Source organism: Lepus europaeus, chromosome 5 (assembly GCF_033115175.1).
Source record: "Lepus europaeus isolate LE1 chromosome 5, mLepTim1.pri, whole genome shotgun sequence".
NCBI classification, from domain to species: domain Eukaryota; kingdom Metazoa; phylum Chordata; class Mammalia; order Lagomorpha; family Leporidae; genus Lepus; species Lepus europaeus.
This window is the reverse complement of record NC_084831.1, coordinates 3,103,159-3,127,462: the sequence shown is the minus strand read 5'-3', so window position 1 is coordinate 3,127,462 and position 24,304 is coordinate 3,103,159. Positions and strand designations below refer to the sequence as shown.

At 60.5% G+C, this 24,304-nt stretch overlaps 1 protein-coding gene across 5 annotated transcripts in view; it reads left to right on the top strand.

Moving 5' to 3' along the window:
• Positions 1-24,304, top strand: part of NPHP4 (nephrocystin 4) — a 120,726-nt gene that overhangs the window by 32,948 nt on the left and 63,474 nt on the right. For all 5 annotated transcript variants that reach the window (XM_062190336.1, XM_062190335.1, XM_062190334.1 and 2 more), the window contains 4 exons: positions 2,183-2,349; positions 3,275-3,402; positions 9,798-9,979; positions 20,716-20,854. In XM_062190336.1, the coding sequence (XP_062046320.1) occupies positions 2,183-2,349; positions 3,275-3,402; positions 9,798-9,979; positions 20,716-20,854 (616 nt within the window). The remainder of the gene's footprint in view (positions 1-2,182; positions 2,350-3,274; positions 3,403-9,797; positions 9,980-20,715; positions 20,855-24,304) is intronic.

Sequence of the window (24,304 nt, the reverse complement as noted above, 5' to 3'; positions counted from 1 at the left end):
AAGGGGCCTTCATGAAACATTCCTCTGTGCCTGCCTGCCTGTGGCTCACAGTCCTCTGTGTCTGCCTGCCTGTGGCTCACGGTCCTCTGTGTCTGCCTGCCTGTGGCTCACGGTCCTCTGTCTGCCTGCCTGTGGCTCACAGTCCTCTGTGTCTGCCTGCCTGTGGCTCACGGTCCTCTGTGTCTGCCTGCCTGTGGCTTGTGGGCAGCTGGGTGCTGGGCTCGGCCCGGAAGCTCAGCGGCACACGTGGGCGGGCCCTCCAGCAGCCGGTCTGGGCTTGTTCTCACAGAAGGGAGGCGTAGGAGAGGCGTCAGAAGCGTGCAGACGCCCTCAAGCCCGGTGGTGGTGAATTTGCTACCATCCCGTGGGCCGAAGCAGAGCACTGGCCGAGTCCAGAGCCGGTGAGGCCAGGGTAGAGGAGGTGGCTGGAGAGGCGTTACGTCCAGCCACGGGGAGCGTGTGTCCCTCCTGTGGGGTTTTGGTGGAATTCCAGGATCCTGCCAAGTGGACGTGGAGCCCTGCCCGCCCCGGGGGCTGCAGAGACTTTGTGCAGGACTTGGGGGCTGGCGCGTCAGGTTGTGCCGCCTTGGGCTGGCGCTGTGGTTGGCCTCTTGCTGAGCAGGTGCCGGGGCAGGAGGTTCTGGATGAAGTGTTGGTCCCACAGAGCACCTTGTTTTCCCTCTCCGTAGTCAAAGCCGTCTCCCTTGTTTGTTCGGACCCTCTGCTGGCCTCTGGCTGCCCTGGGGTGGACACCAGGCCTCCTCACCCCGGGTCCTGATGGGTGTGACTCGGTGCTTGCTGCTTTCCCCGGCCTCGGCCTCACGCTTGTCCAGCTGCACCTGTCCCACCTTGGCGGTGGCAGCACACCTGTCCCATCTTGGCGGTGGCAGCACACCTGTCCCATCTTGGCGGTGGCAGCACACCTGTCCCATCTTGGCGGTGGCAGCACACCTGTCCCTGCCGTGGACCTGTGAGCACGTGGCTCCTCGCGCAGCACCAGGTCCCACGGCAAAGCCCTGAGCATCCCGGGGGGGCATCCCCTCCCCCTCTCCCCTGCTCCGTCTCTCTCCAGCTGACCGCCCTGCTCGCGTCCTGTGTGCTCAGCCCTCTGCCAGGCTCCCCTGCCTGTCGCCAGTCCCTCTAGCGAGCGAGTGTCCCGGGGGACCCTGTCGTGTTCACCAGGACACGTGCCGTGCATCCGTGGTGTTTGGCACTCAGGAGCGCCGTGGTGTCCTGTTGTGGGGCTTCGGCTGTTTGCCCCGCCGTGGCGCCGCTGATCCCCGTGGCAGGATCTGTGCTACGAATGCGACACGGAGACCAGGACCGAACCGCAGCGGCCACGCTCTTGGCGTGGTTGCGGCTGCTGCCTGCTTCTGCAGGGCAGATTGTGTGAGGGCAGAGGATCGCCGCTGAACTTGACGTGTCACCATGGAAGTGGCTTCGTCGTGTGGCGCTTGCTGAGTGTGTGCTCGTTCCTTACTGACGGATTCTGTTGCTGCCATCGCTGTGTGCTCATTACCTGGGGATGACAGGCTGGACTTGGGTCCATCCAGCACGGTCAGTGGACAGTGAAGAAAGCTTGAAAACTCGGAGGTGGTTCTGCAAAGATCACCGACGCAGTAAACGGGCAGCCTGGAGACGGCCGTGTTCGTTTGCTGGAGGGCCTGTGAGGTCTGGGATGAGATGAAACTTTACTGTCTGGGGACCACTGGGGCAGGTCCATTCTTTATTGGGTCGTGACGCCTGCCTGCTCACGCTGCCTCCTCCCGCCCGTGTCACCCCCAGTCCCGAGTCCCTGGGTGGGCAGTGTCTGCCTCCGGGCACTGCTGTCTCGGTGCACCCCGTGCCTCTGGAGAGCGGGCTGCCGGATCTCTAGACCGTGGAGGTCGAGTCTTGTCGAAGGAGCCACGTCCCGCGGTCCCGTGCTGGCTGCGTCCTGAGAGCGCGGCCCGGCCCAGCCTGCGAGTGTGGCCATGCAGGCCTCAGCAGGCGCCGTGTGGGCGTGCCCCGTGGCTGGCGGCTAGACCGGGTCACGCGTGTGCCCTTTGCCCAAGCCCGGCTCACACTAGGCGTCTGTGTCCTGCCTCTCCTTGCCTGCCCCGGAACTTCCGCTGCTCTGGGGGCCCCCTCTGCCCGTCCCGTCTGTGCCGGCCACAGGCCTCCGGCCCTGTCTCTGTTGCAGGGCGGCGGCACCCTGGAGGTCCGGGAGCGGCGTCTGCACGTGGGGGTGCACAACGGCCTGGGCTTTGTGCAGAGGCCTCAGGTGGTGGTGCTGGTGCCCGAGATGGACGTGGCCTTGACGCGCTCCGCCAGCTTCAGCAGGAAGCTCAGCTCCTCCTCCAAGAGCAGGTATCGCCCCGGGACCCAGAGCTCAGGGCCGGGCGTGCGTGTGTGCGTGTGCGTGAGGCTTCACCGTGCAGCGAGGTGCTGTCAGCTGTGGGAGGTGGCTTTTGGAATTTGCATATTGGATGCCTCCAGCTGTGGCTGCTGGGGTGTGGAGCCGGGCAGCGGTGTCCTGGGGTCTTTCCCAGCTGACAGACAACCTGAGGGCGGCACATCTGCCCCCCAGCCTATCCCGTGCTTCCCAAGCCCGCTGTCCCCACCTCACCCTGGGGTTGTGCCTCTGTCTCCTCCCATGAGGAGGGCAGGGGGCTGCTCCCCTCAGCCCCTCCCTGTCCTCCTGGTGCTGCCCGGAGGCTTGGCCGGTTCCCTGCAGGCTTCCCCGAGGCTTGGCCGGGTTGCGGGCGTGCCCTGCCCTGCAGGCTTCCCGGAGGCTTGGCCGGGTTGGCGGTGCGCCCTGCCCTGCAGGCCAGCCTTGGCAGTCTGGGAAAGGCGTTGATTGGGACGTCCATAGCAGAAGCTCAGGGCTGAGTGCCTGGTGCAGGGTTGGGGTGCTGCTTGGGTGCCTGCATCCCACACTGGAGTGGAGGTTCCAGCGCAGCTTCCTGCCTGCACAGCCTGGAAGGCAGCCGGTGGTGACTCAAGCATTGGGTCCCCGGATGGAGTTCTGGGCTCCTGGCTTCAGCTGTTGCCAGGGAGTGGATGGGAAATCTCTGGCTCTCCACCCTTCAAGCACATAAATAAAAGTTTTCAAAAAGCTCTGGTGTAGGGAATTGCTTTGGACGCTAAGCCTTGTGGAAGAGTTTTCTTGCCTGGTGGGCTTGTGCCTGGGCAGTCCCCCGGGGTCCCACAGGCCCCGGAGCGCTCTGGGTGGAGGTGGGCCCAGGACTGGGCGGAGCCGCTGCTGTGACCTCCCCCGCTGTTTCTGACCCAGCTCTGGAAACCAGGCTCTGGTTCTGAGGAGCCGCCTCCGCCTGCCCGAGATGGTCCATCACCCGGCATTCGTGGTCGTCTTCCAGCTGGAGTACGTGCTTCACAGTCCCGCGGGAGCAGACGGCACGGTGAGGACCAGATCCCCTAGACGGTGAGGGTGGGACGGGCTCTGTGCCGAGTGCACGTGGCTGGCCTTGGCGTTCTTCCCTGTCGAAGGCCCTGTCTGGTCAGCCCGGATGCTCCTCTGTCACCATTCTCCCTCTTTATGGTAATGGCGCAGTCTGCTGGCCGAGGGTCGCAGATAGTCGAATAAATTTCACGGGTCGTAATGGCATTAATTAGTAGTTATCAGGTCAACAACCATCGGAGAAACGAGGCTGTTTTAAGGTGTCTTTCGCATGGTGTTTAGTGTGGTAAAACTTGGGCCTGCACTGGCAGTCGATGGCTGCGCACGGCGCCCCGTGTGTGCGTGCGCCTTCATCGTGTGGTGAGCAGGAGGGTCGGCTGGAGGAAATCCGTGTGTCAGCGCCGCTCATCGCGATGTGACTGATAATCCCCAGCAGGCTGTTAAGATCCAGGTTTCTGTTTGAAAAAGGCCGTATCATTTTAACAAATCAGTTGCGAAGTGGGGCAGGGCTGACAGGTGTCCCCCGGGGGGTGGGGTCTGAGCAGCGCCGGGCAGCTCCTGTAAGCAGAAGGGCAGGCCCCAGGGCCGCCGGCGCCGTGGCAGGGAGGGGAGGTGCCAGAGCACAGCCGCCCTGTGCCTGCCTCCTGTCTGTGTCTCCCCCAGGGTCACAGTTCCCAGCTATGCCTCTCCCTGGATGGGTGGGCCTGGGGCCTCCTGGGGTGGGGCGGTGATCACCGGGGGTGGGGGTGGGGGGTGGGGGGGGTGGAGTTGGTGGGCTGGAAGGTGAGCCTCTGGGCAGGCTGTGCTACTCCTGATGGCTGGGTGGCAGCGCCAGCCTGGGGGTCCCAGGGGGACCCAGTCCAGGGCGCGGCGGGGGCTCCCTGTCGTGCTGGTCCCCTACTCAGAGTCGGGCCCTGCCCCCCAGCACTGTGAATCATGGTTTAGGTGCAGCCCCAGGGGGTGTCTGCCGCAGCCGAGATGGCCCGCGGGACACGCGCTGCTGTCGCTGTCGCTCTTCCCCGCAGAGCCCAGCCTGCGGCAGGCAGCTTTGTGCCGCGGCTGGCCTGGTGCTCGGGACTGCGGCTAACGGCTCATCGGCCCTTTCTGTCGTGGAGCTGGCTGTACGGGGACACTGGATTCCGCGTCACTGTCGTCACGTGTTCTTTCCCAGTGTAATCTGGACGGGAAGTGTTCCAGGTGTGAAATGATTTTCCACGCAAACGACTTGCTGTGTGGAACGCTGAGCGTGGCACAGGGAAGCTGAATCCAGCGTTCCCAACGGGAACAGATCTGAGAGTCGAGGAACACAAAGGCCCTGGTGCCGGCCCGGTTCTCGCTCCTTCCCCGGGAGTCGGAGTGAGTGACCGCGGGGACTTCAGCCCCGCCCCGGCCGTGGGGGACAGCGCCGCGCCAGCTGCCGAGCAGCTCTGGGAAGCCCGTCTTCGGTCGAGATGAGGCCTTTGCAAGCTCTGTGCCATCGGGCGGCGCTTCCTTCTTCCTGGTCTTTGTAGGAGGCTGTCTAGTGGGAGTTCAAGCAGAAGCAGAAACAGACAAGATGTTCAAGTGCACACAGGAAGCCTCAGCAGGCGCCTTCGCGGGTGCTCTCTCCCACAACCCGTTTTGAAATATTAGCATTTTAAAAGACATTTATTTGAAAGATGGATAGATGTCTCTTCCATGTGCTGGTTCACTCCCCAAGTGGCTGCCAATAGCCAGGGCTGGGCCAGGCCAGAACCGGGAGCCAGAAGCTCCATCTGGGTCTCCCACATGGGTACAGGGGCCCAAGCACTTGGGTCATCTTCCACCACTTTCCCAGGTGCGTCAGCAGGGAGCTGGGGTGGAAGTGGAGCAGCCAGGACTGAACTGGTGCTCTGGTGTGGGATGCCAGTGTCCCAAGCAGCAGCTTAACCCACCGCCCACAATACTGGTCCCATTTGAATTGTTTTGAGGCAAATAATTTTAGTTCATTTGTAAACATCTGTGTGTCTTTATTTCAAATTTTTTAAAAAAGATTTATTTACTTACTTTGAAAGTCAGAGTTACAGGAGAGGGGGAGACCGAGAGATCTTCCATCCGTTGGTTCACTTCCCAAATGGCTGCAACGGTTACAGCTGAGCCAGGCCAAAACCAGGAGCCAGGAGCTTCCTCCAGGTCTCCCACGTGGGTGCAGGGGCACATGCACTTGGGCTGTCTTCTGCTGCTTTCTTAGGCTGTCAGCAGGGAGCTGGGCCAGAAACAGCAACTGGCATGTGAACCCGTGCCCACATGGGGTGCTGGCTTTACCTGCAATGCCACAGTGCCGGCCTGGGATGCCAGCTTTACCCGCTATGCCACAGTGCCGGCCCGGGATGCTGGCTTTGCCCGCTAAGCCACAGCAGTGCCCCTCCCCCCACCCCCCCCCATGATGGAAATGTGAAACGCAGGTAACAGCAGGGAGAAGCGGATAATGGAGCCTGGGCACCTGCGCCCTCCGCAGATCTGCCTGCTCAGGGCTGCCCTGAGAGCGCTTCCTAGAGTCTGGCCTGCACCGGGCATGGTTCACTGGGGGGTCGCCAAAGTACAGGGACTCAGCGCATCAGCACAAACTGATGGTCACCCCCAAAACTGGAGATGACTGTCCCGCGGTGACTCGGCAATGAGTAGAAGGGAGCAGCGCCCTCTCTGGGAGGCGGCCCCCGAGCCAGGTCCGCGTGCGCGAGTCCTGGAGTGGCCCCCAGGGTTCTGTGTACACCATCCACTTTTAAATGGGGGCACCCAGATGGGGGACAAATACAGAGAATACAGCAGAAATCAGACCCGATACCCAGTCCCCGGAGTCTGCGTGGGAGCTGAGGACCCACGTCTGCTGCGTCTCCTGTGTGGTTAATTTGTCAGCCGGAGTGACTGCTGTCTTCCCGTCCTCGAGGTCCAGGGCAGGGCAAGCGTGCAGCCCTTGGGGGTCTCCAGGTGGGAGCAGTCCTGGCGTGGTGGTCGTGTGACAGACCGAGCCCCCAGAAGTCGCTGCGAGGTCACAGCACACACAGGAGCTCTGTCTGTCCGCGTCTCTACACAAGTCCGTTTAGAGATCTGAGCCTGTGCTGACCGCGAGGTGCTGGCCTGGGTGCCCGGGCACGGCGGCGCCGCATCTGTGGAATGTTCTGTGCGTGGAGCCTGAGCACCATGGTCTGGCGTGCGCTGAAGATGGGTGGACTCAGCGTCCGGACACACGGGACTAGGGAGTCTTGAGGGTTTCCGTGAGGTCCCTTGGGTCGTGGGAGTGTCCGTGTGCAGCCGCCACACAGGAGGCCACCTGTGTGCACTGCTGCCCTCCGGGAGGGGCCCAGGCACCTGGGCCGTCCTCTGCCGCTTTCCCCTGCAGCAGCAGGGAGCGGGATCGGAGTGCAGCAGCTGGGACTCGAGCCAGCGCCCGTATGGGATGCCGGCGCCGCAGGCGGTAGCTTTACCCACAGCGCCATGGTGCTGGCCCCTTTTGGTGTTCTTTATATTCTTTGCTGTTATAGTTCGGGCCCTAAATGGGAACGATTCAGTGAATTCTGGGCTTTTTTTTCTTTTCAGTCTGTGTGAACTGAACCTCGCCAGGGTCCCACAAACAGCATGAAAACTTGGCTGTTTTATTTTATTTTGCTTTTGACCCTGGAATACACATCTGTTTTACAGGAGGTGAGGTTCTTTTTTTTTTTTTTTTTTTTCCTTTAGTGACTCGTTTTCCTAAAACACGTACAGTCGTTTTATCCATAAAAAGCATCAGATTTGTGGCCACCTTCCCATTGATAGACTGGAGCCTGCCCTGCAGCTGGGTGGGCAGGGAGGAAGCGGGCAGCGGAAGGCAGCACAGATCCCGTGCTGTGGACCCTGGCCGCCCCCACTCTGTGCTTGCACCGCCAGGGTGTCCCCGCTCACCCCGAGACGGATACGTGCACCGTGTCCTGGCCCGGGATCTGAAACACGGCCGCAGTGAGCACTCAGCCTGGCCCCGGCTGAAGGGACGGACCGCGGTCCAGTTCTGACGGCGCGGGGGTGACTTCCGTGCTAGGTGCCGGTTCTGGATTTGCTCCCTGTGTGGGGTATAAAGGGTGCAGCTTCATCCAGCCACAAGCAGTGTGGAAGAGGCTGGCTTGGTTGAAAGACGGTTTTCTTTTCTGTATTCGGGTCTGCTCTCGCATGAACTTGGCTGTGGTTTAACCCAGTGGCCTGTGGAGCCACCCGTGGGCATCAGGATCCCAGCCAGAGCACTTTTGTGTGTGTGCACGCGTGTGGGGAGTTGTGTCTGGGCAGTGACAGTGGCAACGGCTGCTCCCTGCCTCCAGCCAGATAAGCAGGGTCTTTTGGGACCCTGGTCACCAGAGGAGCCTGTTGTCCTCAGCTCCGACACAGCTTGGGTCGTCAGGGCCCTTGGCATCTCCTTCCTGGTGGACGATGCGCTCCACCCACTCCAGGCAGGGCCTGGGCCTCTGTTGCTCACCAAGGGTGGGAGACCCCTTCCTCCCAGGCTCCGTCCCCACCACTGTGGTCACGGTCATAGTTGTGATGGCCGTGCACTTGGGCAGTGGGAAAGAGGTTGGTCTAGGGGTGCCCTTGGTCCCCTCCTCGGTGCCAGGGAGCCACAGGGCTGCTGCCCAGGGCGGGGAGGATCCACCCCGTTTCGCTCGTGCTGAGGGGCACAGCTGTCTGTGTTGCTCAGGAAGAAAGTACTGGGGGTGGAACAGTGCTCAGGCCGGCGCTGCTCCTTCCCTGGGCTCGCAGGCTCCCGCCAGTGGAAGGGCCTCTCCCTGGGCTCCCGGGGTGACCCTGTGGGCCTCTCCCTGGGCTCCCGGGGTGACCCTGTGGGCCTCTGAATGAGCTTCAGCCTTCCAGTGGTATGCATACCAGGGTGCTTCATGAAGTTTGAGGAAAATGGAGATGGAAGATGAGTGTGTTCATTGATTTTTTTAAATGCTTATTTTCATTACTGGAAAGACAGAGTGAGAGCAAGAGTCAGGAGTGGGCGGGGTGGGGGTGGGGAGATCTTTTGTGTGCACGTTGACTCCCCAAACGGCTGCAGTGGCCGGGGCCGGGCCAGGTCGAAGCTGGAGCTCGATCCAGGCCTCCCACATGGGTGGCAGGGACCCAGGTGCCCGGGCCGTCACCTGCTGCCTCCCAGGGTGTGCGTTAGCAGGAAGCTGGATTGGAAGCGGAGGAGCTGGGGCTTGAACTGGTTTTCCGACAGGGGATGCACACGTCCCAAGGGGCAGCCTAAGGCGTTGTACCACAAAACCTGCCCTGGTAAGTTCATTTTGGTGCCCAAACATTTTGACATCCCTGCATGTAAGGGTCTTCAAAAGTTAATGGAGGGCTGGCGCTGTGGCATAGTGGGCTAAGCCTGTGGCGTCGGCATCCCATATAAGCGCCAGTTTGAGTCCCAACTGCTCCTCTTTCGATCAAGCTCTCTGCTATGGCCTGGGAAAGCAGTAGAAGATGGACCAAGTGCCTGGGCCCCTGCACCCACATGGGAGACCTGGAAGAAGCTCCTGGCTTCTGGCTTCGGATCAGCCTGGCTCCGGCCATTGTGGCCGTCTGGAGAGTGAACCAAGTGGATGGCAGACCTCTCTCAGCTGTCATTTCAGAGCCGGCCCTTGGAGGTGCACCTGGGGGGCACAGCTCAGGCCTCGCAGCACGGGGGTTCAGTGCCCGGCAAGGACCCGGAGCCTAGCTTTCCTTCCCACTGCTTGTGAACGCAGGCCGGGAAGTGGAAACTGCTTGGGTCTGCGTTTGTGAAAAGGACTTTTGAGTGCGGCTGCTGGTCCCGGGGTTCCGAGTGTCCGCGTGCCCACATTTGATGTGTGGAGGTGACATCTGGCCGGTTGACCTCTCAGTGCCACGTGAAGGCGCATGTTAGGCTGAAGAATGTGCGAGCCCTGGACCCAGTGTCCCCGGGTGCCGTTCTCGATGCTTTCCTGGTGGGCTTGAGGGGACGTTGGCACAGCACAGGGGCTTCGCGGACCTGCAGAGAGATCCTTGTGGGTCAGGGGAGTCAAAAACAGAAGAGGGAAGCCGTTGCTGCCTTGGGCCAGAAAAGGGGCCATGTGTGGTGGGAAGGAGGTCCTGGTGAGGTGTGGGGGGTCCCAGAGGGAGCGCATGGGCCCCATGGGTGCTGTGGACTCCTCCTGCCTCCTTCCGGTCTCTCCTTCAGCCCTGGGCTATGTCCAGTGTGAGGCGTGACAGTGCTGTCAACCCCAACCCTGGTCTGGGTGGCACCCCCGCCCTGCCCCTCCCACCTGGCTGCCCCCCTCCCCTCCCCCCCGCCCTCACCCCTCTCCCCTCCCCTCCCCCTGCCCTGCCCCTCCCCCCGCCCTCTCCCTCCCCTCCCTGCTGGCATCTGTGGTAACAGTCACCACTGTGCTTTGTTTGGCTTCCAGGGCGGCTTCAGTCACCTCCTTGTCCAACCTGGCCTGCATGTACATGGTCCGCTGGGCCGCCTGGAGCCCCCCGCTGGAGGCCGGGGCCGGGCGGGTGACCCTGCCTCTGTACGGTGGCATCCGGCCCAACCCCTCGCACTGTCTGGTCTATAAGGTCCCCTCGGCCAGCATGAGCTCTGAAGAGGTAAGTGGCCGCGTGCGTTGCCCGTGAGTCTCCCCGGTGCGCTCCCCGCGGGCTCGTGCATCTTCAGGAGCAGAGGGTGGGAGGCACGCGTGCAGACGTCTGGTGAAGAGGGCTGTTTCTCGTCGTGGGGACGCCCTGGCCGGGGCACACACGAGTGCCCAGTCAGGTCAATGTGACGTCAGTGAGGTCTGTGGAGGCCCTGCCCACCCGGGGGTCTCTGGAGGTGAGGGGCTGGACCGCGAGGGTCCTGTTGCCCGCTCGGCGACAGCGCAGGCTGGGCCTCGGTGTGGCTGCCGGCTGGTTTCCTAGGAAGGTGGGCGCCTGGTGGTCTGGCTGCCGGCTCAGTGGCCCCCGTGCCTCATCACTCTTTCCACCTTGCTCTCTGCTGAGTACCAAGCCGGGGAGCAGATGGCCTCGGGGTTACCAGGTGATTGTAAGACGAGACATTCCCCGAGCCCCAGCATGGAAGGCACTGAACGTCGAGCAGGTGTGTGTGTGTGTGTGTGTGTGTGAGTGTGGAAGGCACGGAACATGGAGCAGGTGTGTGTGTGTGTGTGTGAGTGTGTAGATTGTGTGTGTGTGTGGGAGAGGGAGGGCGGGCGGGCGCTCACCCCGGCCTTGCAGCGCTGTTCTCTGTGGCCTGACGGCCAAGGCCACAGAGAACAGCGCTGCCACGGCCGCTGCTCCTTGAAGCCGCCCGTTTCAGCGGTGCACACGGGAGCCTTTTAGGGACTGTGCACGACCGCACCTGCTGTTTCCGCGCTGTGTCGCTTCTGTGCTGACTCCAGCGACAAATGGTTGTTATTTATGATTTGGATGATGCTCTGGGGGCCCGAGTGAGGGAGCAGCTGACTGCGCAGCTTTTCCCGTTAGCAGCAGCGCCTCTCATTATCGGGCCGTGTTTTGCTGCGTCCCCACAAGGTCTGGTTGGAGCCCTTGTCACAAAATTGCCGTCCCACTCCCTGAGCCATTATCGTGCTCCTTCTCCTCCTCCCTCCCCTGGGGTCTGTGTTTCTATAAATAAATCTTTATTGACTTCCCAGCTAGTGGTGCCAGCGCCACACGGCAGATGTCCCCTCCCCCCTACTCCTGTAGCCCCAGCTGTGTGCAGACGTTGTCGGCTGTCTCTCAGAGGAGCAGAATTGCCCCTGGCGGAGGACCGTGCTCAAGTGCACATAATTAACTAAAACCAGCCATGAACTTGACCTGCTGTCCCGCACCAAGCAGGCGCTGCTCCTCTGTTGTGTGTTTTTTCTGCAGTGGTTCTAGCGCCCATCACGTCAGGCCTGTTGGGAACCTGGCGTGCCCTCGCCTGCCCCAGACCAGTTAATTCTGTGTCCCGTTCCTTCATCCAGTGATTTTACCGAGTTCCTCCTTCATGCTAAGAAGAATTCCCCTGGTCCCTGGAACTTAGAGTTGAGCGGGAAGAGTGGCAGACGACAATCAAAGAAAAATATAACTACCCCTTCATTTTTGACCAGGGCGACTTTATTTATTTATTTATTTTTTAAAGATTTATTTATTTGAAAGGCAGAGTTACAGAGAAGCAGAGGCAGAGAGTCAGAGATCCGCCATTCGCTGGTTCACTCCCCAGATGGATCAGTAATGGCCAGAGCTGTGCTGATCTGCAGCCAGGAGCCAGGAGCTTCTTCCTGGTCTCCCACGTGGGTGCAGGGGCCCAAGCCATCTTCCACTGCTTTCCCAGGCCATAGCAGAGAGCTGGATTGGAAGTGGAGCAGCCAGGACTTGAACCGGTGCCCATGTGAGATGCCGGCGCTGCAGGTGGTGCCTTTACCCGCTACGCCACAGCGCTGTGCCCTGACCCAGGTAGATTGTAGTGTTTGTGTCGTAGTTATTTCCCTGTTGCTTTCTGTGAAGCGAAGTCACATATCTTGATTATGCTTTGTTTCTTAAGCACTGTTTTTTTTTTTTTCCTTGAGCGAATAATTGTTCTTTTTAAAGAGGATTTCTATCTCCAGAGGCAGCGGCTTGCAAGTCTCAGCTGTGATGTCTGGAATTTGCCTTGTTTTCTAGTTCCTGCTGCTCTTTGCTGGCTGATGCACTGTGGGCGTCCTGTGCCCACGTCCCGCGGTGAAGGCTGAGGCCTGCGGCCTGCCGTGGGCGGCACAGAGTACCGGGCAGGACCAGGGCCGGGGGGAGCCAGAGGGAGGAGCCTGGGACTCAGCCCTGGAAAGTTGTTTACAAACCCTGGGCTCACCCCCAGGCCACAGGGTGTGGATCTGAGCTGGAATGGGCGTGTTGGGGTGGTCCCGGAGGTGCCCACTGGGTGGTGCACCCAGGAGAGCCCTGAAGAGCCCAGCCCAGGCCCTGAGAACGGGACTGACCCTGGAGACACAGCCCGCGGGGGCTGGTGGGGGCTGGCTGCACACAGCAGATGCATCTGCATGGGATGTAAGTGGGACCCAGGGCCCCTTCCTGTGACATTCGAACGCTGCGATGTGGTCTGAAATCAGCACGCAGGGAGCTTGGGCCCTTAGCAGGGCCGGCGCTGACCTCAGTCCCACACGGGGCCTGAAGCTGCCGTCCTCAGGGGCTCTGGTGAGCAGGGCAAGGGGGAGAGAAAGTCTTGGTAGGAGACAGGAGATGTACCTAAGAATCAAATGGAAATCTGAAAGTTTCTAATTTAAATATTTTATTGATTTGTGTGTACGTATGAGCCAGAAAGGGTGAGAACTAGCGTGCCAGGGAGGGGAGCCCCCCCATCTGTGGCTCCCTCCCCAGTGTGGGCCTAGCACGCTGGGGAGGAGAGCCCCCCATCTGTGGCTCCCTCCCCAGTGTGGGCCCAGCACGCCGGGGAGGAGAGCCCCCCATCTGTGGCTCCCTCCCTAGTGTGGGCCTAGCACGTCGGGGAGGAGAGCAGCCCCCCGATCTGTGGCTCCCTCCCTAGTGTGGGCCTAGCACGTCAGGGAGGAGAGCCCCCCATCTGTGGCTCCCTCCCCAGTGTGGGCCCAGCACGCCGGGGAGGAGAGCCCCCCATCTGTGGCTCCCTCCCTAGTGTGGGCCTAGCACGTCAGGGAGGAGAGCCCCCCCATCTGTGGCTCCCTCCCCAGTGTGGGCCAGGCCAGAGCTGGGAGCCAGGGCCCCTCCGATCTGTGGCTCCCTCCCCAGGGTGGGCCAGGCCAGAGCTGGGAGCCAGGGCCCCTCCAATCTGTGGCTCCCTCCCCAGGGTGGGCCAGGCCAGAGCTGGGAGCCAGGGCCCCTCCGATCTCCCGTGTGGGTGGCAGGGCAGACTGCCTGCTGCTTTCCTCCCGAGTGCTCCTGAGCAGGGAGCCACAGTCGGGACCGGAGCTGGGGCCTGACCTCCGGCACCGGCCGTGGGTGCTGGCACCTCAGGCAGAGTGCTAACCCCTGTGCCGGTGCCGCCCCCCAGGACACGCATTTGACCAAGTTAAGGCATTCGCCAGACGGTCTCCATAACAGAGTGGAGGTGACACGAGAGCCAGCGAAGCCGAGGACCAGGCAGAGTTTACGTAGCTGACGGCGGAGAGCATCAGGGTCAGGGGTCAGTCACGGGCGCAGCCTGAGCTCGGCAGCACCAGCGCCCGCGCCATCCAGGTCCCCGTGGAGGACAAAGAATGCATGAGGGAAAAACACGAAAAATAGCGGCTGGAAGTTTTCCTGATTTGTCGAAAGGCAAACCTTCACATCCAGTCAGTGAACACAGAGATGAAGGCAGAGTCCATGCCCAGTGACGTCGTCAGCAAACTGCCGGAAACTCAGTATCTTGGAAACAGCCTTGGAAAATGATGCACTGCTTAGAGAAATAGTAATATTCTAAAAAGATGTATTCGTGTGAAAGGCAGTGGCACAGAGGGGAGACGCGGTGTCGGGGGAGGAGCGAGGTCTTGTGTCGTCTGGGTCACCCCCCAGTGGCTGCAACAGGCGGGGCTGAAGCCAGGAACCAGGAATGGCACAGTGCCGGCTCCGGCAAAACGTAGGCTGAGGGGCTGTGGATTCCTCGCTCAGACCGTGGAGGCCACAAGGAGAATGGAGCAGCATTTGTGAGAAGTGCTAACGGAAGCCGGAATTCTGTGTCCAGCAGAAGTCACACAGAGACGAAGCTGACGTAGTGGCAATCTCCTGCGAGCTGGAGCTAAGAGAATTCACTGATGGCAGGCATTTTATTTTCTATTTTTTTTTAATATTTATTTATTTATTTAAAAGGCAGAGTTACAGAGAGAAGGAAAGAGAGAGAGAAAGAGAGGTCTTCCATCTGCTGGTTCACCCCCCAAATGGCCACAACAGCCGGGGCTGGGCCTGCTGGAAGCCAGGAGCTTCCTCCAGGTGGCCCACATGGCTGCAGGGTCCCAAGCACAGAGGCCGTCCTCCCCTGCCTTCCCAGGCCATCAGCAGGGAGCTGGGGAGGAAGTGGGGCAGCCAGGACAGGACCGGCTCCCACACGAGATGCCCGGGCAGCAAGCGGTGGCTGCACCCACGACCACAGTGCTGGCCCCCATGACATTTTCTGAGAGTAAGTAAAGGAATTCCTCAGACAGAGGGGAGATGGTGCCCAGCAGGTGTCTGGAACGCCAGCAGTAGGAGACCACAGAGGTGACACATGGCGGAGCGTCCCCTCTGAGTTCTTCACATGGGGTGGCCGAGGCAGCAGTGTGAACCCCAATGACAGAAGTTTCAGCCTTGGTGAGTGCAGGGGAGGTGGCAGTGAGGAAGGAGGGGTGAGGAGGGCTGTGGTGAGGGTCTTTGTGAGTGTAGGGGAGGTGGCAGTGAGGAAGGAGAGGTGAGGAGGGCTGTGGTGAGAGTCTTTGTGAGTGCAGGGGAGGCGGCAGTGAGGAAGGAGGGGTGAGGAGGGCTGTGGTGAGGGTCTTTGTGAGTGCAGGGGAGGCGGCAGCGAGGAAGGAGGGGTGAGGAGGGCTGTGGTGAAGGTCTTTGTGAGTGCAGGGGAGGTGGCAGTGAGGAAGGAGGGGTAAGGAGGGCTGCGGGTGAGGGTCTTTGTGAGTGCAGGGGAGGTGGCAGTGAGGAAGGAGGGGTGAGGAGGGCTGCGGGTGAGGGTCTTTGTGAGTGCAGGGGAGGCGGCAGCGAGGAAGGAGGGGTGAGGAGGGCTGTGGTGAGGGTCTTTGTGAGTGCAGGGGAGGCGGCAGCGAGGAAGGAGGGGTGAGGAGGGCTGTGGTGAGGGTCTTTGTGAGTGCAGGGGAGGCGGCAGTGAGGAAGGGGTGAGGAGGGCTGTGGTGAGGGTCTTTGTGAGTGCAGGGGAGGCGGCAGGGAGGAAGGGGGGAGGAGGGCTGTGGTGAGGGTCTTTGTGAGTGCAGGGGAGGCGGCAGTGAGGAAGGGGTGAGGAGGGCTGTGGTGAGGGTCTTTGTGAGTGCAGGGGAGGCGGCAGTGAGGAAGGGGTGAGGAGGGCTGTGGTGAGGGTCTTTGTGAGTGCAGGGGAGGCGGCAGGGAGGAAGGGGTGAGGAGGGCTGCGGGTGAGGGTCTTTGTGAGTGCAGGGGAGGCGGCAGCGAGGAAGGAGGGGTGAGGAGGGCTGCCGGTGAGGGTCTTTGTGAGTGCAGGGGAGGCGGCAGCGAGGAAGGAGGGGTGAGGAGGGCTGTGGTGAGGGTCTTTGTGAGTGCAGGGGAGGCGGCAGTGAGGAAGGGGTGAGGAGGGCTGTGGTGAGGGTCTTTGTGAGTGCAGGGGAGGTGGCAGTGAGGAAGGGGGGAGGAGGGCTGTGGTGAGGGTCTTTGTGAGTGCAGGGGAGGCAGCAGTGAGGAAGGGGTGAGGAGGGCTGCCGGTGAGGGTCTTTGTGAGTGCAGGGGAGGCGGCAGCGAGGAAGGAGGGGTGAGGAGGGCTGTGGTGAGGGTCTTTGTGAGTGCAGGGGAGGCGGCAGGGAGGAAGGGGTGAGGAGGGCTGCGGGTGAGGGTCTTCGTGCTCCACATGAAGAGTTAATATCCATTCTAGGTAGATGCACAGGTACCTTGAACCGCAATAGCAGTCACTGAAAATAAGTCGCAAAGAGAGAGCTGAAAACCCACCAGATAAAATGGAATAATTCAGAAAAGGTTTGGGAAGCAGCTACAGAAAAAGCCAGAGGAAGAAGCAGTACTAACGTGGCCATCCTGAATCCAGCGCACCGGCCGTGACGCCCAGAGTGAGTAGTTGATGCGGATGGATTAGAGACGGAGAGTTCCAGGCTGTCTCTGCGCCGGCCGGATGCTGTCTAAGGAATGCGCATCCAGCAGTGACACAGGCTCAGAGGACGAGCAGTCCTTGGGGACACTGACACGGGGAAACCCGGAGCGCCCGTGTTAGCGACAGACAAGGTCGACTTCAGAGCCAAGGCGGCCTCCAGGAGCTCAGAGAGACGGGACGTGGTTGGAGGGCTCAGCCGCTGGGAAGACGACAGACAACGCTCCAGATGCAACTGGGTCTACCGCAGGGCTCCAGCCCAGGGAGCAAAACCTGGAGGAGCTGGAAGGGAAGTGGGTCCACTGTGCGGCTGGACCCTGGCTCTCCTCACCGTGTGCACGGTGGACCAAGCAGGTGGGAAGTCACCAGGCCATAGAAGAGTGGACAGCGTCATCAGCCGACTGGATCTATGTGATGTGTGTAGAGAGAACTCTGTGCCTGCAACCGTGGACAGCGCTCCGTGCACCTGCAGCCCCTCCCCCCCCCCCCCCCCCAGGTAGCACAGCCGTGGACAGCGCTCCGTGCACCTGCAGGCCCCCCCCCCCCCCCCCAGGTAGCACAGCCGTGGACAGCGCTCAGTGCACCTGCAGCCCCCCCCCAGGTAGAACAGCTGTGGACAGCGCTCAGTGCACCTGCAGCCCCCCCCCCCAGGTAGAACAGCTGTGGACAGCGCTCAGTGCACCTGCAGCCCCCCCCCCCCCCCCAGGTAGAACAGCTGTGGACAGCGCTCAGTGCACCTGCAGCCCCCCCCCCCCCCCCAGGTAGCACAGCTGTGGACAGCGCTCAGTGCACCTGCAGCCCCCCCCCCCCCCCCCCCCCCAGGTAGCACAGCCGTGGACAGCGCTCAGGGCACCTGCAGCCCCCGAGGCAGACGTTAGCCTGGGTCACAGGACAGCACAGCCTCTTCAGAAGAACAGAAATCACACCAAGTGTGTTCTCTGATCCTAACAGAATTAAACTAGAAATCAACAACAAAGATGACATAAGTGTTTCCAAACACTCAGAAATTAGAAAATTTCTAAATAAGGAAGCCTCAAGAGAAAAGGAGACGTTGGGAAATGAACAAAGTAGAAGTGTGATACATGAAAGTCTGCTTTGATGGAAGTTTATGACGTTTGGGCAGCCGTGCGGCCTAGTGGGAGAGGCTGTCCGTCGGGAAACCCACGTCCCATATCAGAGTTCTTGGGTTCAGGTCTCTGCGCCTGACTCCAGCTTCCCACTGACGCAGGCCCTGGTGGGGGCACAGGGTGGTGACACAGTGGCTGGACCCCTCCCACCCGAGGGAGGCCTGGACTGGGCTCCTGGCTCCTGGCTCGGCCTCGGCCAGCCCAGGCCAGTTAGGGGAGTTGCAGAGGGAACCAGCAGATGGGAGCCCTTTCTGTTTGTCTCTCTGCATCCGTTTGTCTCTGTCTCAAATACATTCATAAATATAAATATTATATTTATAGCATGACATTAAACTTAGAAAAACGATCTTGAATCAGTTATCTAATCTTCTGCGTCAAAAACAGATGAATTTTTTTAGGAAACAGAGAAGCCAGCGAAATGGAGAACTGACTCTAGAAAGATCGGTGAAGTCAGTCAACTCTGGCAAGGCTGAGAAGGAGGAGGAAGACCCGAACTGTTCACGTTGGCAACGAGGGAGCCACCGCTGTGGACAGCGCAGGGGTTCCGAGGACACCAAGGGAGTGCCGTGGCTTCAGATGGACCGGATGAGCTGCTAAGAGACCACTGACTGCCAGAAATCGCCCAGGGTGAAGGAAGTGACCCGCATGGTCCTGTGACCCTGGAGAAACCGAATTCTCCTTTGAGATTTATTTATGTATTTGTTTGGGAGAGTGACAGAGAGAGAGGGAGAGGCAGAGAAAGAGATCTTCAGCCTACTGGTTCTTTCCCCAGAGGTCTACAATGGCCAGGATTGAGCTGCGCCGGAGCCGGGAGCCTGGAACCCCATCTGGGTTTCCCATGCCGGTGGCAGGGTCATCTTCTGCTTTCCCAGGCAGCTGGGTCAGAAGCAGAGCAGCCGGGGCTTTCGTTGGCCCTTTGCTGTGGGATACTGGCATCGCTGGGGGACGCTGGCATCACTGGCCCTCTGCTGTGGGACGCTGGTGTCGGTGGCCCTCTGCTGTGGGACGCTGGCGTCGGTGGCCCTCTGCCGTGGGACGCTGGCGTTGGTGGCCCTCTGCCGTGGGACGTTGGCGTTGCTGACCCTCTGCTGTGGGACGTTGGCGTTGCTGACCCTCTGCTGTGGGACGCTGGCGTCGCTGGCCTTCTGTCGTGGGACACTGGCCCTCTGCCGTGGGACGCTGGCGTCGCTGGCCTTCTGCCGTGGGACGCTGGTGTCACAGGTGGTAGCTTCACTTGCTGGGTCACAACACCTGCCCCAAATTCATGGGTTGAAAAACTTTTGAAAGCAAGATATCTTGGCCTATTCAGTTTACAAACTGCTGAATATTTTCAGAATCTTTTCCAGAAAATAGAAGATACGGGAATAATTCCCAACTCGTGTAACGAGGCCAGCACTACTCTGATAGGAAAACCAGAAAAAGACAGCAGCAGGAAAACAAACCTGCGGGGCTTTATCCCTCGTGAACGTAGATGAAAAATGCCCAAGTGGAATCCAACACTATGCAAAGATAATAATACATTGTAACCACATGGGGGCCTATTCCAGGAACGCAAGTCTATTTTCTATTCAAAAACCAATTTATATGATTCAGTTCAGTTATAGCCTAAAGAAGTAAAGCCATATGATCATAGCCGCTGATACAGAAAAGGCAGCTCACAAATTCAGCATCTGTTTCTGATAAAACCTCTGAACAAATTAGCCTTCCCGGGATTATAAAATCCCTGGATGCGTCTTCCCCAGGACCAGGAACAAGGGAGAATGCCCACTCTTAGCACCTGATCCTGTTCAACACGGCACTGGAAGTTCCGGCCAGTGCCGTGAAGTCCAGCAAGGAAGACACACACGGCACGGAGGAAGTAAACCGCCCTTATTGTGGACAGCGTGATTGTGTAGACGAGCCCAAGGGACCAGAGTAACTTCCGGAATGAGGGGTGACTTAGTGAGGTTGCTGGACGACACGGGGTGAGAGTGGAGAATTGTGTTTCTGAATACGACCAGTGAACGCTTAGCAAAATGCCAAAAAAAAAAAAGCAGTTTAGGAAGCCCCCTCGATGCAACAGCTCTGCGGCAGCTGGTAACCTTAGTGTGGAAACAGACCTGAGTCTGTATGTGCTGGGAGGCTCAGCAGGGTGAAGACGTCCTTCTCCCCAACGCTGATCTACGGATTTAACGTGAATCCAGGAGAGATCTCGGCAGGGTGTTTTAATAGATGCAGACAAGCTGATTCTGAAGTTTACGTGGACAGGCAAGGGAATTAATAGCGTCGAAAACAGTTTTGAACAAAGAACAGCAAAGTTGGAGGAGTCACCCTCCACGATTTCAGGACTTCATGGAAAGCGGCGCTGATCAGTGTAGACTATTCCTGGTAAAGGGATCGGCACAGACTTATGGAGCAGAGTGGGGAGTTTAGAAATAAATCAGAGCCTACAAGTTGTTAATGGAACACGCACATAGCATATGGCCCCACTGGCCTACGCTTAGAGAAACGGGAACTCGCCCAGACATCTGAGGACCAGCATTCACAGCACCCAGACTGGACGCAGCCAGACGCTCCGGGACGGGTGAAGGGGTGAGAAACGGCACAGCCACACGGCAGAACACCGTTCAGCCGTAGGCAGGGGTGACCAAGGCTTGACGTGCAGCAGCCTGGATGAATCTCGTCAGCGTTGTGTTGAGGGAAGGGAGCCAGTGTCCAAGTTGTGTACGATATGATCCCACGTGTGACATTCTTACAAAGACCAAGCCACTGGGGCTGGCGCTGTGGCCTGGCGCATAAAGCCTCCACCTGCAGGGCTGGCATCCCAGATGGGCGCTGGTTTGAGACTCGGCTGCTCCACTCTGATCCAGCTCTCTGCTGTGGCCTGGGAGAGCAGTGGAAGATGGCCCACGTCCTCGGGCCCCCAAACCTGTGTGGGAGACTTGGAGGAAGCTCCTGGCTCCTCGCTTCAGATCAGGTCAGGCTAGCTCTGGCCATTGCGGCCAACTGGGGAGTGAAGCGGCAGATGGAAGATCTCTCTCTCTCTCTCTCTCTCTCTCTCTCTCTCTCTGCCTCTGTGTAACTTTGCCTTTCAAATAATTAAATTAAATTAAATTAAAAACAAAGACTAAGCCACCGTGCCAGACCACCGTCAGGGGTTGTTGGGTTAGGTGAACCCGGGGGCGTTTGAGGGTGACGGAGCTGGCGTGCATCCTGACTGTGAGCTGGTCGTGTGAATCCGTGTAGAACCACGCGCAGAGACAGAGCCGTTCTGTGCTTGATACGAGATACGCTGGGCTGTGATTTCTACTTGGGTACGGGATTATTCGGCGATGGTAGGATTTTCTGGGACTTCAGTGCCACAGCCCGTTGTTTTCTGTTCAGAAAACATCGCTGCTGTTCCGAGCGCACACACATTGTGTCGGGGCGGCTGTGAGTGCCCGGGGGGTGCTGGAGGGACTGGCCACCACTGTGCCCTCTGATTGCAGGTGAAGCAGGTGGAGTCGGGAACCATCCAGTTCCAGTTCTCACTGAGCTCCGAAGAACTCCTGGACGCGCCCACGCAGTGCGCCGGCGGCCCCAAGGCAGAGCGCCGGTCCGCCAGGAGGCCGCCCACGGCCCCTTCCAGTGAGTATCCGCAGGGAGCCGACTGTGCAAGCCCACAGCCTGGCTGCCATCTGTTCCCGAGGAGAGATACTTAGTCCAGCATAGTAACCGTCACGATCATGAGTAGCTGCTACAGACTGCTTGCTTTGGAATCAGTTGGGATTTTGCTTTTTACCATTGGCCAGTGGCGTGGCGTGGCCCAGCAGGTCAGCCCTTGTGCTGCAGCCGTGAGTCGGCCCAGTGCCTGACCCAGCCATGGTTCCCTGACCCAGCACCCGGGGGCGGCTCTGTGGGCAGCACCTGGGGGGTACGCCCTCGTGTGGATGTCCTGCACGCCTGGGGCCCGAGAGCTGAGAGACTGGCCGAGCGTGGGGCTGCAGGGGTGCTCCGCCTGTTGCCGTAGGCACCTCCCACTCCCCTTGGAGCGCTGGGGTCGGGAATGTGTGTGGCGCTGGCTGCCAGCAGAAGTGACAAATGGGCTTGCACGTGTGTGGTTACGGAGCTGTGGCGCGGGTGGGTCTCTCACCTTCTGGGGCCTCTTAGTTTGGGACCCGTGTCCTGATGGGGGATTCCATCGACAGGGAAGAGGGGGTGGAAAAGGGAGCGTTTGGGAAGTCCACCTGAGTGAGTGCCAGGCCTTGACTCCCGGGGATCTCGCCAGCTGAGAGTAAGTTCTGGAACCTGGTCCGTGACCCCCTCCTTTCTGCTGGTTCCTGGGGGGACCCCCCCCCCTCCTGCCGGCGAGTTGGGTGTCCAGGAGGACCTGCTGCTCTTCCCGGCTGCGGTGCCCGAGTCCTGGGGGGAAGGTGCCGGAGCTGCTCTCAGAGTGATGCCCTTTGGGAGCCGAGGGCCCGATGTGTGGAGACAGACTGGCCTTGGATGCATTTGACCAGCAGGGCACTGGTGTCGCTGGTCCAGAACTTGATCTGCTGACCTCCATTTTCACGGTCTTGCAGAATTTCTGCGTTGCCCCCAAGGATTCAGCTACCAAGAGTTAACACAGGTCGAGCACCTGTGACCCGAAGTGCTCCGGAATCAGCTCGCACAGCGTCCGGTGCTGGAGCGGCTCGGGTTTCGGACAGGGGCGCTAACGTAGCGGCGGCTCCGGGGCAGAGCACCTCTGTGCGCCGTCGCTCCTCCCACGGGGCGCTGCGTGCTGCCTCTCCCCGTCTGTCCTTTCAGGCTCCGAACGCCGTGCTTGCCAGGTGGCTCTCGGGTTTGTTCTCCACGTGTACGTTCGCAATCTGAGATGAGTGGTGCCACAGTGTGCAGTGCCTGTACACGGGGTGGTGCAGGAGGGTGTGTACCACAGCGCCCCGTACACGGGGTGGTGCTGGAGGGTGTGTACCACAGCGCCCCTGTACACGGGGCGGTGCAGGAGGGTGTGTACCACAGCGCCCCTGTACACGGGGTGGTGCAGGAGGGTGTGTACCACAGCGCCCTGTACACGGGGTGGTGCTGCTCTGTGTCCACCACAGCGCCCCCTGTACACGGGGTGGTACTGGTCTGTCCACCACAGCGCCCCTGTACACGGGGCGGTGCAGGAGGGTGTGTACCACAGCGCCCTGTACACGGGGCGGTGCAGGAGGGTGTGTACCACAGCGCCCTGTACACGGGGTGGTGCTGCTCTGTGTCCACCACAGCGCCCCCTGTACACGGGGTGGTACTGGTCTGTCCACCACAGCTCCCCCTGTACACGGGGTGGTGCTGGTCTGTCCACCACAGTGCCCCCTGTACACGGGGTGGTGCTGCTCTGTGTCCACCACAGCGCCCCCTGTACACGGGGTGGTTGGTCTGTCCACCACAGCGCCCCTGTACACGGGGTGGTGCAGGATGTCCACCACAGCTCCCCTGTACATGGGGTGGTGCTGGTCTGTGTCCACCACAGCTCCCCCTGTACATGGGGTGGTACTGGTCTGTCCACCACAGCGCCCCTGTACACGGGGTGGTACTGGTCTGTCCACCACAGCTCCCCCTGTACACGGGGTGGTGCTGGTCTGTCCACCACAGCTCCCCCTGTACACGGGGTGGTACTGGTCTGTCCACCACAGCGCCCCTGTACACGGGGTGGTACTGGTCTGTCCACAGTGCCCCCTGTACACGGGGTGGTACTGGTCTGTCCACCACAGCGCCCCTGTACACGGGGTGGTACTGGTCTGTGTCCACCACAGCTCCCCTGTACACGGGGTGGTACTGGTCTGTCCACCACAGCTCCCCCTGTACACGGGGTGGTACTGGTCTGTCCACCACAGCGCCCCTGTACACGGGGTGGCACTGGTCTGTCCACCACAGCGCCCCTGTACACGGGGTGGTACTGGTCTGTCCACCACAGCTCCCCTGTACACGGGGTGGTACTGGTCTGTCCACCACAGCTCCCCTGTACACGGGGTGGTGCAGGATGTCCACCACAGCGCCCCTGTACACGGGGTGGTACTGGTCTGTCCACCACAGCTCCCCTGTACATGGGGTGGTGCTGGTCTGTCCACCACAGCGCCCTGTACATGGGGTGGTACTGGTCTGTCCACCACAGCTCCCCTGTACACGGGGTGGTGCAGGATGTCCACCACAGCGCCCCTGTACACGGGGTGGTACTGGTCTGTCCACCACAGCTCCCCCTGTACATGGGATGGTACTGGTCTGTCCACCACAGCTCCCCTGTACACGGGGTGGTGCAGGATGTCCACCACAGCTCCCCCTGTACACGGGGTGGTGCAGGATGTCCACCACAGCGCCCCTGTACACGGGGTGGTGCAGGATGTCCACCACAGCGCCCCTGTACACGGGGTGGTGCAGGATGTCCACCACAGCGCCCTGTACACGGGGTGGTGCAGGATGTCCACAGCGCCCCTGTACACGGGGTGGTGCAGGATGTCCACAGCGCCCCCTGTACACGGGGTGGTACTGGTCTGTCCACCACAGCTCCCCCTGTACACGGGGTGGTGCTGGTCTGTCCACCACAGCTCCCCCTGTACATGGGGTGGTGCTGGTCTGTCCACCACAGCGCCCTGTACACGGGGTAGTGCAGGATGTCCACCACAGCGCCCCTGTACATGGGGTGGTACTGGTCTGTCCACCACAGCGCCCCCTGTACACGGGGTGGTGCTGGTCTGTCCACCACAGCTCCCCCTGTACACGGGGTGGTACTGGTCTGTCCACCACAGCTCCCCCTGTACACGGGGTAGTGCAGGATGTCCACAGCGCCCTGTACACGGGGTAGTGCAGGATGTCCACAGCGCCCTGTACACGGGGTGGTGCAGGATGTCCACCACAGCTCCCCTGTACACGGGGTGGTACTGGTCTGTCCACCACAGCTCCCCCTGTACACGGGGTGGTGCAGGATGTCCACCACAGCTCCCCCTGTACACGGGGTGGTGCAGGATGTCCACCACAGCGCCCCTGTACACGGGGTGGTGCTGGTCTGTCCACCACAGCGCCCCTGTACATGGGGTGGTGCTGGTCTGTCCACCACAG